The sequence below is a fragment of the Balaenoptera physalus genome, assembly GCF_965194825.1.
Source record: "Balaenoptera physalus genome assembly, chromosome: 8".
Taxonomy (NCBI): domain Eukaryota; kingdom Metazoa; phylum Chordata; class Mammalia; order Artiodactyla; family Balaenopteridae; genus Balaenoptera; species Balaenoptera physalus.
In genome coordinates this window covers 48561697-48575415 of record NC_138887.1, presented here as the reverse complement: position 1 = coordinate 48575415, position 13719 = coordinate 48561697, and the positions used below count along the sequence as shown (strand labels likewise).

At 40.6% G+C, this 13719-nt stretch overlaps 2 protein-coding genes and 1 pseudogene across 11 annotated transcripts in view; 2 read left to right on the top strand and 1 right to left on the bottom strand.

Annotated features, from left to right (window-relative positions):
- The window catches only part of LOC309665919 (uncharacterized protein), a 186769-nt gene that overhangs the window by 81122 nt on the left and 91928 nt on the right, over window positions 1-13719 (bottom strand). For 5 of the 9 annotated variants that reach the window (XR_014266756.1, XR_014266757.1, XR_014266758.1 and 2 more), the window contains exon 1: window positions 3438-5629. Coding sequence is in view for 2 of the 9 variants with exons in the window: in XM_082472815.1 (XP_082328941.1) it covers window positions 3438-3545 (108 nt within the window). In the remaining 7 variants the exon portion in view is untranslated. Of the gene's footprint in view, window positions 1-3437; window positions 5630-13719 lie in introns of those variants that run through there. The other 4 variants (XR_014266754.1, XR_014266755.1, XM_082472815.1 and 1 more) reach the window with 1 other exon arrangement.
- LOC309665921 (protein preY, mitochondrial pseudogene) lies at window positions 5637-6009 on the top strand (annotated as a pseudogene). Its single transcript has one exon. The product of its transcript is annotated as a protein preY, mitochondrial pseudogene (transcript).
- On the top strand, window positions 5959-6819 carry LOC309665924 (phosphatidylinositol N-acetylglucosaminyltransferase subunit Y). Its single transcript, XM_082472818.1, has one exon. The coding sequence runs from the start codon at window positions 6106-6108 to the stop codon at window positions 6319-6321; it is 216 nt and encodes a 71-aa protein (XP_082328944.1). The 5' UTR covers window positions 5959-6105; the 3' UTR covers window positions 6322-6819.

The following is a 13719-nucleotide window of genomic DNA, read 5'->3' as shown; positions in this document are numbered from 1 at the left end:
TTGGAGAATCAGCAAAGGCTATGAACAGGTTATTTCCAAAAGAGAAAATTCAAGAAGCTAATAAGCATACCATGAGATATTCAAAGCAGGGAAATGGAAAATTAAAGGAATGATGAGATATTGCTTATACCTATTAGGCTAGTTAAAATTAGGAAGCTGGCTAATGCCAAATGTTGGCAGAAATGTAAGAACTTCTATGTACTGTAGGTGGAAGTATACACTGGTGCAGCCAGTATGGAAAGAAATCTGGCAGATAATTAGTCAAACAAAATACACTCAGACCTATGACCTTCCCTGGGTAAATATCGGTATTAGTTTCTTAGGGCTGCTTCAGCAAAGTACCACTAACTTGGTAGCTTAAAATAAACATAAATTTATTCTCTCACAGTTCTGGAGGTCAGAAGTTTGAAATCAAGAATATCAGCAGGGCCTCATTCCCTCCAAAGGCTCCAGGGGAGAATCCTTCCTTGTCTCTTTCAGATTCTGGTAGCTCAGGTGTTCCTTGGCTGCGTAATTCCAATTTCTGCTTCTGTCTTCACATGGGCTTCTCTTCTTGGTATTTTCTCTTCTTCTATCACTTCTAAAGACACCAGTTATTGGCTTTAAAGCCCACCCAAATCCAGAATGACCTCATCTTAACTTGATTACATTTGCAAAGACTCTATTTCCAAATACAGTTACATTCACAGGTTCCAGATAGATATGATTTCGGGGGGGTGGTGGCATTATTCAACCCAGTACAGTCTACCCTCTGGTGCCTCCAAATTTATGTTCTTCTCACACGCAAAATATATTTACCCAATCCCAACATCTTCTCAACTTTTAACCCATTCCAGTGTCAACTCTGTTCAAAATCACATCTAAGTATCACAAACTCAAAAAGTTCCAAGCCTCATCATGTAAATCATCCAAACCAGGTATGGATGAGACTTGAGGTATGGTCCATCCTGGGACAAAATTTCTGTCCATCTGTGGACCTGTGAAACTACAAAACAGGTTATCTGCTTCCAAAACACAATGGTGGGACAGTTATAAGACAGACGTTCCCTTTCCAAAAGAGAAAAAATCGAAGGAATGAAGGGGCCACTGGTCCCAAGAAAGTCAAAACCTAATAGGGAAAATTTCATTAGGTTTCAAAGCCTGAGGATAATCCTCTGTGACTTGATGCACCCTCTGGGCCTATGGCAGTTCTGCCTTCTGGGCCTGCAGTTGTCCCACCCTCTAGGCCCATGGTGACCCTATCCTTTGTGCCTATAGCAGCACCTCAGAGTCATTCTTCCTTTTTCTTGAAGGGTAGCAAATGTCTGCAGTCCAGTAGTTCTATCAGCTCACTTCCTGTCTGTAGAATTTTGGAAGTCTGAGAGCTTTCTCTCATTTCATCCTGTCTCTGTCCTTTTCAGTTCAAGCTGGCAGTGCTTCTGCTAATATAATATTCTCAGAAACTTCGTGGGTCTTCTATACATGTCACAGGGGTTCATGCCATTAGAGATTCAGAAGGTCCTCCACAGATCTTTCCTGAATAACTCTATATTCCTAGCTTCTGCTGTGGTAGCTGAGTGGATCCATGAGTCACATGCTTAATTTCTACATCAAAAGGTTGTCTATCCACACTCTCAGGCTTCTCTCTAGAGGACACTTCCCAACAGTAAATTTCCTAATTGTAGCATCCTTTGTAGTCTGGGTAAACTGAGAATCTCCCCCAATTAAAGTGCTGGTTCCTTTTTATTTAATACTTCCTTCCTCCATTTATTTTTCCTCTCACATTTTGCTATAAGCAAAGAGAAATCAGGCTCCACCTTCAACAATTTGCTTAGAAATCTCCTCAGCTAAATATCCAAGCTCGTAGCTTACAAATTCTGCTTTCCGCAAAACAAAGAAAGCACAATTCAGCCAAGTTTTCTACCACTATTTAACAAGGATAACCTTTCCTCCAATTTCCAGTAACATGCTTCTCATTTCCTTCTGAGTTCTTGCCTTTAATGTTCATTTTTCTAATGACATTTTATATATGGCAATATATGTATTCTCCAAGATGGCAGAAGCTTTCTCCACTGTGCTCCTCACTTCCTCATGAGTTCTAACCAGAATCTAGACTCTTTCTATATAACGACTTTCAAAATTCTTCTAGCCTCTGCCCATTACCCAGGTTCACAGCTATTCCCACAGTTTTAGATACTTGTTACAGCAGCACTGTACTTCCAGGTAGCAAAATGTGTGTTAGTTTCCTAGGGTTGCCTTAACAAAGTAACCCAAAACTGGTGACTTAGACAATGAAATGTATTCTCTCACAATTCTGGAGGCCACTGAAATCAAGGTTGTGTTCCTCTGAAGGCTCTGGGACAGACTCGTTCCTGTCTTTTCCAGCTTCTGGGGGCTCCAGGTACTCCTTGGCTGTGGCTGAACAACTCTGATACTTGCCTCCATTTTCACATGGCCTTTTCCTCATTGTCAGTCTTCTCCTTTTCCGTCGCTTATAAGGACAGTTGTCATTGGATTTAGAACTCACCTATATAATCCAGGATGATGTCATCTTGAGACCTTTAATAATTACCTTTGCAAAGACCCTTTTTCCAAATAAGGTCACATTCACAGGTTTTGGGGCTTAGGATGTGGGCACATCTTTTGGGGAGCCAACACTCAACCCACTACCACATCCCAGAGAAATCCTCACCTAGGTTTACATGGGTATAAGCCAAAGATAGTCACTGCAGCATTGTACGTGCTGGTTGGGAGTCAGATGCCCCCCACTTGGATGGTATGTAGATAAAATATGGTGGATGATCACTGTATCAGAGATATTTACAGTTCCCAGACTACCCCTGTGCTCCCTACATTTCCTGGCCACCACACAGTTGATTAGGGCCATATAACAGTTTTGGTCAATGTGCCGTGTGTTACAAGTTTGAAGAATGCAAGAGCAGGTAGAAATTCTCCATGCTCGCTCCTTCCCCATCTCAGCAATCCTGAAAGTCATGTTCCCAGTGTGATAGCCATGAAATACAAGTGGTGAAGGTCCCTGAATTACAGCTTAGAAAGGAGCTGCACTGAAGAACTGCTCGACCTACAGAGGATTCTGCGTGAATGAGAAATAAACTCCTGTGTGTTAAGCCACTGTGATTTGGGAGTTGTTTGTTATTTCAGCATACATAGCCCAGCCTACCTTGAATAATGTGTCCACCATGAAATACTAACATTTGTTAGGAGCAACATATTAGAGAAATACACACCCCATGGATAGGACTTAAAAGCATAATGCTTAATGAAAAAATCAGGAAAGAGAATGGAATATATAACATAATATTTACATTAAAATAAATGCACACAGATAAATATGCACATTTCACAAGAACACATCCGAGTTTAAAAAATATGTACATGGGGGTGGGGGAGAGGGATGGGGGAGGAGGGAAATCAATTTTATCAAGTGAGGGACTCACCAGTTCTAATTTAAAAATGTTCCAGGGCCCAAAGAAGATGATTAACCGGACGCTCTGCTCCTCAGGGTCAAAAGGGAAGCTGGGGTACGCTGGCCTAGGGTGGTAACCCTGGAAGAGATAAGAGAGGAGCTTGGGGTGTGCTGAGCATTGAGAGATGAAGAGGAGATGGGTGTGGAGCAGGAAGACTCTGAGCTCACCTCCTCCCACAGGTACACCAAATTACCACTATTTACAGAACAACTATCTATCAGAACAACATGAAGACTAGCAGTAAAGATTTTCCACAACTAAATATATAAAGAGGGAACCAGGACGACACAGTTAGGAGGTCAGTACCCACAAGACCCACACCCCTGGCTAGGCAACCCACAAGTGGAAGGGTAATCACAACTGGGGAGAAGTGGTTCTCCCGAAGAAGCAAGAGATCAGAGCCCCATATCAGGCTCCCCATTCCAGGGGTCCTGCACCAGGAAGACAAGCTCTCAGAATATCTGGCTTTGAAGGCCAGCAGGGCTTGTGTACCAGAGAGCTGGAGGGCTGCAGGAAACAGAGACACCACTCCTAGAAAGAACACACAAAATCTCAAGTGCTCCGAGTCCCAGAACAGAGGCAATAATTTGAAAGGAGTCTGGGTCAGATCCACTTGCTTATCTTGGAGAGACTCCTAGAGAGGCAGGAGGCAACTGGGACTCCCCTTGGGGACAGAGACGCTGGCAGCAGCCATTTGGGGAGCTTGTTCTACCACGAGGACACTGGTTCTGGCAAGCACCATTTTGGAATCCTCCCTCTAGCCTATTAGCACCGGGGACTTCCCTGTCTACTAGCAGGCCGGCACCAGTCCCGGGACCCCCTGGACTGCAAAGCCAACCATGAGGGGGCTGTCCCTGCCCAACAGCAAGCTGGCACCAGCCCCGGTACCCCCGGGCCACGCAGTCAATGGCCCTGGGACCCAGCCCTGCCCATCCATGGGCTGGCAACCAGCTAGGCTAGAGGCCAACTCCACCTACCAGGATGCCCGTCGTAGTCAGCCCCCGTCACAACAGAAGGGCCCACACAGCCCACATAGGGGCACCCTTAGAGCACATAGCTCTGGTGACCAGAGGGAAGCATGTTGCTGGACGTCATAGGACATCTCCTACATAAGGCCTCTTTTCAATGATTGGGAAATGTAACCATCTTATTTAATACATAGAAACAAATGCAGGATTAGGCAAAATGAAGAGACAGAGGAATATGTTTGGAACATATTTCTGAAGGAATAAGACAAAAACCTCAGAAAAAGAACTAAACAAAGTGAAGATACACAATCTACTCCATAAAGAGTTCAAGGTAATGATTGTGAAAAAGCTCAATAACCCAGGAGAAGAATAAATGAACACAGTGAGAATTTTAACAGAGTGTAGAAAATATAAAGGAGAACCAGGCAGAGCTGGAAAAAACAATAACTGAAATAAAAAATAGACTAGAAGGAATCAACAGGAGATTAGATGATACAGAGATGATCAGGGCACAGGAAAAGAGAGTAGTGGAAATCACCCAAACTGAACAGAAAAAAGGAACTAAAAAGAATTTTTAATTTTACGAGAATTTTTAAAAATGAGGATAGTTTAAGAGATCTCTGGGACAACATCAAGCATACTAACATTTGCATTATAGGGTTCCCAGAAGGAGAATAGAAGGAGAAAGGGGCAGAGAACTTAATTGAAAAAATGCTGGCTAAAAACTTCCCTAACCTGGGACCAGACATTCAAGTACAGTAAGCACAGAGAGTCCTGAACAAAATGAACTCAGAGAGGTCCACACCAAGACACACTGTAGTTAAAATGGCAAAACTGGGCCTTCCCTGGTGGTCCAGTGGTTGAGACTTTGCCTTCCATTGCAGGGGGTGTGGGTTTGATCCCTGGTCGGGGAGCTGAGATCCTACATGCCTCGCAGCCAAAAAGCCAAAACATGAAACAGAAGCAATATTGTAACTAATTCAATAAAGACTTAAAAAAAAAAAAACAATACTGTACTGCACACTTAAAAAAAAATTTTTTTTTAAAAAGCAAAACTTAAAAATAAAAAATCTTAAAAGCAGCCAGGGAAAAGCAACTAGTTACGTACAAGGGAACTCCCATAATTCATCAGCTGATTTTTCAGCAGACACTTTGTAGGTTAGAAGGGAGGGGCACGATATATTCAAAGTGATGAAAGGGGCAGGGGCCCGGTCGCGGGCTGCCAGGCCATGCCGCGCGGAGTTTGCGGCCGGCTCGTCTCAGCGCTGCGGGGGACACGCGCACGGCCGCCCGCGGTCGCCCAGAGGTGTGTGCACGCGTCGGTGTCGCGGCCGTCCCCAGAGCAGAGCGAGCGGACGCGGGAACCGCCCCGCGCCTTCGACCCGGCGCTGCTGGAGTTCCTGGTGTGCCCGCTCTCCAAGAAGCCGCTCCGATATGAAGCATCGACAAATGAATTGATTAACGAAGAGTTAGGAATAGCCTATCCAATTATTGATGGGATTCCTAATATGATACCACAGGCAGCTAGGATGACACATCAAAATAAGAAGCAAGAAGAAACGGAGCAGCGTTAGGTCACACGTAAGAACGACAACACACACAACTGAATTTTCTGAATACCATCCGCCTTTTAAAAAGTCAGAGTGGCGGGTAATCAGTGGAGGGGAAGAATGTTTCTGTCTCTTCCTACCTTGACTGTCCTTATTCCGCTGGTCTCGTTAGCAGGGCTGTTATACTCGGCCTCCGTGGAAGAAAACTTCCCGCAGGGCTGCACTAGCACAAGCAGCCTGTGCTTTTACAGTCTGCTCTTGCCGGTCACCATACCCGTGTATGTGTTCTTCCACCTTTGGACTTGGATGGGTATTAAACTCTTCAGGCATAATTAATACAACCAGAGCCAAGACGGTGTATCCTAAGGATAGGCTTGAGTGTCTGCCTCTGAAAGCTCAACTACATGGAAATACTGGACACCCACTTAACGTGCAAGAAAGATGCTTTGCCCAGCTTCTGTCAGAGGTTTAGGATTAGGGGAGGCTTAAGCTGCAGAGGCTTCTTTATTGTACTTTGGTTGTTCTGCCCTTGTTTTTTGAAGGTTCTTATTTATACCTGGGGTATCAGGAGAAACATTTCAACAGAGTGTCTTGTTGGAAATTAATAGCCCCAGCCATCATCTGATGACTTTATGTCTTATCACATTCATAATTAAAAGTTACTAATTTGAAATCTTATATGTTTATTTTACATTCAGAGTCTGGTAAAGTCACATGTTAAGGATGACTGAAATAATTCCAGAGGAGCTCTGTTGGGGTAGTTGTAGAGAAATGGATTTGAACTAATGTGGTATAAAACTGTAATAAAATGGAAACTTCATGTATTTGCCAAAATTCTGAGTTTGTAAAATTACCTTCATTTCTTTGGCATCACATGCTTACATTAATAATAAAATAAGATATTGACATTTTTCCATAAAACAATTTGTAGTTTTGTAGGGTTTTTATCCCCCTTTGGTCACTAGAGTGTGATTCTAAGGAAGAGAAAATGTAAAATATTCTAAATTTTAAACTTAGAATATTTAGAGAGACACATAATAGCCAAAATAGAATAATTTCCCAGGAAAGTATGTGCCTCTGGAGGTAGAGCTGGGGTTGAAAGGTTTGCAAATAGCTAATTGTGTCCTATTGAGTTGAGGGCTACGTTTTGAGGCACATTACAGTTTATTTTCCTGCCACAGGAGACCTATTTTAAATAGCACTACTAACGGCATGAGCATTTTACACATTAATAGTTCCTGATTTTCCAGAACTTTCAACAAGATTGATGAGTACAATAACTCTTTCAGAAGTGTAACATAAATATTTCAGTAGTTACCCTAAAGAAACCTAAGAACTGAATATAACCTTAACTGATTCTTAATAGAACCTTAAAGTAGTTTAACAGAACCTTTAGATAGTGATTCTTCCCCTTCAAAAGACAATTAAAACGAGGTTGGATGTGTTTTCTGTTGCATTAATTCAATGTATATACTGTAGTACAAGTCATGTTTTAAAAACTACTCTATGGCAAGGACTTCCCTGGTGGCACAGTGGTTAAGAATCCGCCGGCCAATGAAGGGGACACGGGTTTGAGCCCACACGCCGTGGGGCAACAAAGCCCGTGCGCCACAACTACTGAGCCTGCGAGACACAACTACTGAGCCCAGGTGCTGCAACTACTGAAGCCCGCGCGCCTAGAGCCCGTGCTCCTCAACAAGAGAAGCCACCGCAGTGAGAAGCCTGCGCACCGCAACGAAGAGTAGCTCCCACTCGCTGCAACTAGAGAAGGCCCGTGTGCAGCAACGAAGACCCAATGCAGAAAAAAAAAAACCCTCCTCTATGGCAATATACAAATAACACGGAAGACAATAGAGGTACCCATCATTTCCTGAAATGGCATTATTTTTCTTTTTAATGTGCCCTAAATCTCACTATGGTCAGCGTAAATGAAAGAATTTTGCTGATAAAACAAGCACTGTATTCTGAAATCAACTGTGGCAATGATTGCACGATTCTGTGACTATACTAAATCCACTGAGTTGTACAATGTACATGGCTGAATTATATGCTGTGCGACTTGTATATCAATAAAGCTGTTACCAAAAAAAAAAAAAAAAAAAAAAAAACAAAAAAAAAACAAAGTGATGAAAGGGAAAAAACTGCAACCAAGAACACTCTACCCGGCAAGGCTATCATTCAGACTTGAAGGAGGGCTAAAGAGTTTGTTACAGACAAGCAAAAGCTAAGAGCATTCAGCACCACTAAACCAGCTTGACAAGAAATGTCAAAGGGACTTCACTAAGCGGAAAAGGCCACAACCAGACATATGAAATTACAAAAGGAAAAATCACGTTGGTAAAGGCAAACACACAGTAATGGCAGTAGATCAATCACTTATGAATCCAGTAGTAAAGTTAAGAGACAAAAGTAGTAAAAACCATTTATATCCACAAGTAGTTAAGGGCTACACAAAACAAACAAACAAACAAAAGATGTAAAGTATGTCAGAACATTAAACACGGTGCGAGTGGGGAGTAAAAATGCAGGGTTGTTAAAATGCATTAAAACTTAAGATATCATCAACTTAAAATAATCATACATAGAGAGAGGTTGTTATATATGAACCTTATAGTAACCACAAACAAAAAACCTGTAATAGATACACACAACACAAAGAGAAAAAAATCCAAACATACACTAAAGATAGTGATCAAATCACAAAGGAAGAGAGCAAAAGAAGAAAGGAACTAAAATAGAACTACAAAAACACCAGAAATCAATTAACAAAATGGCAATAAGTACATAGCTATCAATAATTACTTTAACTGTAAATAGACTAAATGTTCCAGTCAGAAGACACAGAGTGGCTAAATGGATAAAAAAACAAGACCTGTATATATGCTGCTTACAAGAGACACACTTCAGATCTAAGGACAGAGACTGAAAGTGAGGGGATGGAAAAAAGTATTCCAAGCAAATGGAAATTAAAAACAGCAATTTTGGGACTTCCCTGCTGGCACAGTGTTTAAGAATCCTCCTGCCAATGCAGGGGACACGGGTTCGAGCCCTGGTCCAGGAAGATCCCACATGCCATGGAGCAACTAAGCCCGTGCGCCACAACTACTGAGCCCACATGCCACAACTACTGAAGCCCATGCATCTAGAGCCCATGCTCCACAACCAGAGAAGCCACCGCAATGAGAAGCCCGCGCAACGCAAGGAAGAGTAGCTCCTGCTCACCGCAACTAGAGAAAGCCCGCGCACAGCGACAGACTCAATGCAACCAAAAATAAATAAATATATAAAATATAAAAATGTAAAGAACAGCAATTTTTTTTGGATATGTCTCCTCAGGCAAGGGAAATAAAACCTAAAATAAACAAATGGGCCTACATCAAACTAAATCGCTTTTGCACAGTGACGGAAACTGTCAACAAAACAGAAAGGTAGCCTACTAAATGGGATAAGATACTTGCCAATTATAGATCTGATAAGAAGTTAATAACCAAAATATACAAAGAATTCATACAACTCACCATCAAAAAACCCAAACAACTCAATTAAAAAACGGGCAGAGGACCTGAACAGACATTTTTCCAAAGAAGACATATAGATGGCCAACAGACACATGAAAAGATGTTCAACATCACTAATCAACAAGGAAACACAAATCAAAACCACAGTGAAATGCCACCTCACACCTGTCAGAATAGCCATCTTCAAAAAGAAAATAAATAACAAGCGTTGGTGAGGATGTGGAGAAATGGGAACCCTCGTGTACTGTTGGTGGGAATGTAAATTGGTGCAGCCACTGTGGAAAACAGTATGATACTCTTCCAAAAATTAAAAACAGAACTGCCACATGACCCAAAGCAATCTACAGATTTAAAGTAATCCCTATCAAGTTTGGGCTTAACATATACACCCTACTATATATAAAATAGATAAAAAACAAGGACCTACTGTATAGCACAGGGAACTATATTCAATATTTTGTAATAACCTATAATGGAAAAGAATCTGAAAAAACATTTATATATGTATATACATATATATGTATATGTATAACTGAATATATATATATACACATATATATATGTAGCTGAGTCAGTTTGCTGTACACTTGAAACTAACACAACATTGTAATATATTAACTATACCTCAATAAAATTTTTTTTAAATAAATAAATAAAGTAATCCCTATCAAAATACCCATGGCATTTTTCACAGAACTAGAACAAATAATCCTAAAATTCATATAGAACCACAAAAACCCCAAATTGCCAAAGCAATCTTGAGAAAAAAGAACAAAGCTGGAGCTCTTCCTTTGTGATTTGATGACTATCTTTAGCGTAATGTTTGGATTTTTTCCCTCTGTTTGTGTGTATCTATTACAAGTTTTTTGTTTGTGGTTACCATAAGTTTCATATATAACAACCTCTCTCTAAGTATGATTATTTTAAGTTGATGATATCTTAAGTTTTAATGCATTTTAACAACACTGCATTTTTACTCCCCACTCGCACCATGTTTAATGTTCTGACAATATATCCTCCCAGACTTCGGACTACACTACGAAGCTTCAGTAATCAAACCAGAGTGGTCTAGCACAAAAAGACACATAGATCAATGGAACAGAATAGAGAACCCAGAAATAAACCCACACAGCTATGGCCAATTAATCAACACAAAGGAGGCAAGAACACACAATGGAGAAAGGACAGTCTCTTCAACAAGTGGTGCTGGGAAAACTGGACAGCTCCATGTAAAACAATGAGATTAGAATATTTCCTAACACTACCTACAAAAATAAACTCAAAATGGGTTAAAAACATAAATGTAAGACCTGAACCCATAAAACTCCTAGAAGAGAACATAGGCAGAACACTCTTTGACATAAATTGTAGTAATATTTTTTTGGATCTGTCTTCTAAGGCAAAAGAAATAAAAGCAAAAATAAACAAATGGAGCCTAATTAAACGTAAAAGCTTTTGCACAGCAAAGGAGACCATCAACAAAATAAAAAGACAACCTTTGGAATGGAAGAAAATATTTGCAAATATGACTGACAAGGCATTAGTATCCAAAATATATAAATAGCTCATACAACTCAATATCAATAAAAACAAACAACTCAATCAAAAAATGGGCAGAAGACCTGAATAGACATTTTTCCAAAGGAGACATACGGATGGCTAACAGGCACATAAAAAGATGCTCAACATCGTTAATTATTAGAGAAATTCAAATCAAAACAACAAGATATCACCTCACACCTCTCACAATGGCTCTCATCAAAAAGTCTACAAATAACAAGTGTCTGCTAGGATGTGGAGAAAACGGAGCCCTTGTGCACTGTTCGTGGGAATGAAAATTGGCACAGCCATGATGGAGAACAGTATGAGTTATCCAATATGGAAGTTCTTCAAATATCTAAAAATAGATCTACCATATGATCCAGAAATTCCACTCCCAGAAATATACCTGGAAGAATCAAAAACAGTAATTTGAAAAGATACATGTACCCCAATGTTCATAGCAGCACTATTTACAATAGTCAAGAGATGGAAGCAACCTAAATGTCCATCAACAGGTGAATGAATAAAGAAGATGCAGTGTGTGTATGTGTGTGTGTGTGTGTGTGTGTATAAAATGAAATATTAGCCATTTAAAAAAATGAAATCTTGCTTTTGGGACAGCAAGGATGGATCTAGAGGGTATTATGATAAGTGAAATGTCAGACAGAGTAACACAGATACCACATGATCTCACTTATATGTGGAATCCAAAAGAGAAACAAAACAAAACAAAAACAGACCCATAGAAACAGAGACCAAACCACTGGTTGTCTGAAGGAATGGGTGTGTCTGTGTGTGCGGTGAAGTAGGCAAAGGAGATGAAGAGGTACAAACCTCCAGTTATATAATAAATAAGTGGGCTTCCCTGGTGGTGCAGTGGTTAAGAATCTGCCTGCCAATGCAGGGGACACGGGTTCGAGCCCTGGTCTGGGAAGATCCCACATGCCGCGGAGCAACTAAGCCCGTGAGCCGCAACTACTGAGCCTGCGCGTCTGGAGCCTGTGCTCCGCAATGGGAGAGGCCGCGACAGTGAGAGGCCCGCACACCGTGATGAAGAGTGGCCCCTGCTCGCCGCAACTGGAGAAAGCCCTCGCACAGAAACGAAGACCCAACACAGCCATAAATAAATAAATTAATTAATTAAAAAAAAAAAAAGTTATTTAAAATGTGGATGTAAATAGAACTTTAAAATAAATAAATAAATAAATAAATAAATAAATTTTTAAAAATAAATAAATAAGTCACAGAGATGTAATACACAGCATAAGGAATATGGTCACTAATACTGATAATATTGCAATAACTTTATATGGAGCTAGATGGTTACTAGACTTATCATGGTGATCGTTTCATAATGTATGCAAATGTCAAACCACTATGTACTGCCTCTGAAATTAACACAATATTGTATTGCAACTATATTTCAATAAAAATAAATAAATTAATTGACAGAATAAAAGAAGGGAAAAGGTAAGGAGGAAAAAGAGAAGAACCAGCTAAGAAGCCTGAGGAGCAGGAAGAGTTAGGAAACCTGAGAAGGTAAATAGACCTGATGAAATGTAACAGGATCTTGACAAAGAATGTGGCCAGGAGAGTGGAAAGGAAGGTGTGGATAAAAGAGGTGGACTAAATGAAACACAATTAAATCCAACATCTTTACCATGTCCTAGAAGTCCAACATGAGATGGTTCCCTTCATCCCCCCTTGACCCACAACTCTTCAGACAGTGGTCTCTCAGGTTTTTTTTCAGCCTCAGCGTCCAAACACTTGCAGTTCTCTTTATCTTGAACAATCAATCCCCATCTTTCCATGGCGCTTCTCATCGTTCAAGTAGCCCCTTGAGCCCCGGGAAAGGCTCTCTCTGACCACATTTCCTAAAGTAGCTTCCCCCATTACTCTGTCTCTCCTTCCTTTACCTTCTTCATAGCACTTCTCATTAGCTGAAAGTAATGTCTGTATTGTCTATTATCTCTCTCTCCATGAGACTGCAAGCTCCATGACTGCAGGCCTTTGTTTGGCTTATCCATCATTGTATATACAGTGGCTGGAACAATGAGTGGCACATAGTAGGCACTCAATAAATATTTACTCCATGAATGGCTTGTGAAGAAAGCTAAGTGGGCTCTGCTGTGTTCAGCCCAAGTGATGGCGAGTACAGAGCTGCTGCTGTTAACCAAGATAGGAGTGGTAAGAAAATGAGAACGTTTTGAGAAATAGATAATGAATTCAGTTTTGTAAATGTTGATTTTCAAGGGCGCCCATGAGATATCCAAGTAGAGGCTTCCAACAGGTCATGATGCAAAAATTGGGAGAGACCTATAAATTTGAGAGCTGTTTTAAATCTGCTCGAAAAGAAAACATTTTTCCTTTACTCTCTTAGACTCATTGACTGGGGCCCTACAAATTAGACTCATAAAGACAGATTCATAAGAGGAAAGGCATACAAATTTTATTTAATGTTAATTTTTATGTGACACAAGTGACTTCCTAGAAAAGAAGTGAATACCCAAAGAAGTGGATTGGCCTGAGAGCTTATATATCAATTATAACAAACAATGATAAATTGTAGCGATGTATCAAGATAAAGGAGAAGGGTCTTTAGGCTTCAAGCAGCTATAAACTATGGGAAATTAAGTATATGAGAGAAACTAATGGAAGATAAGGGTTATCTTGG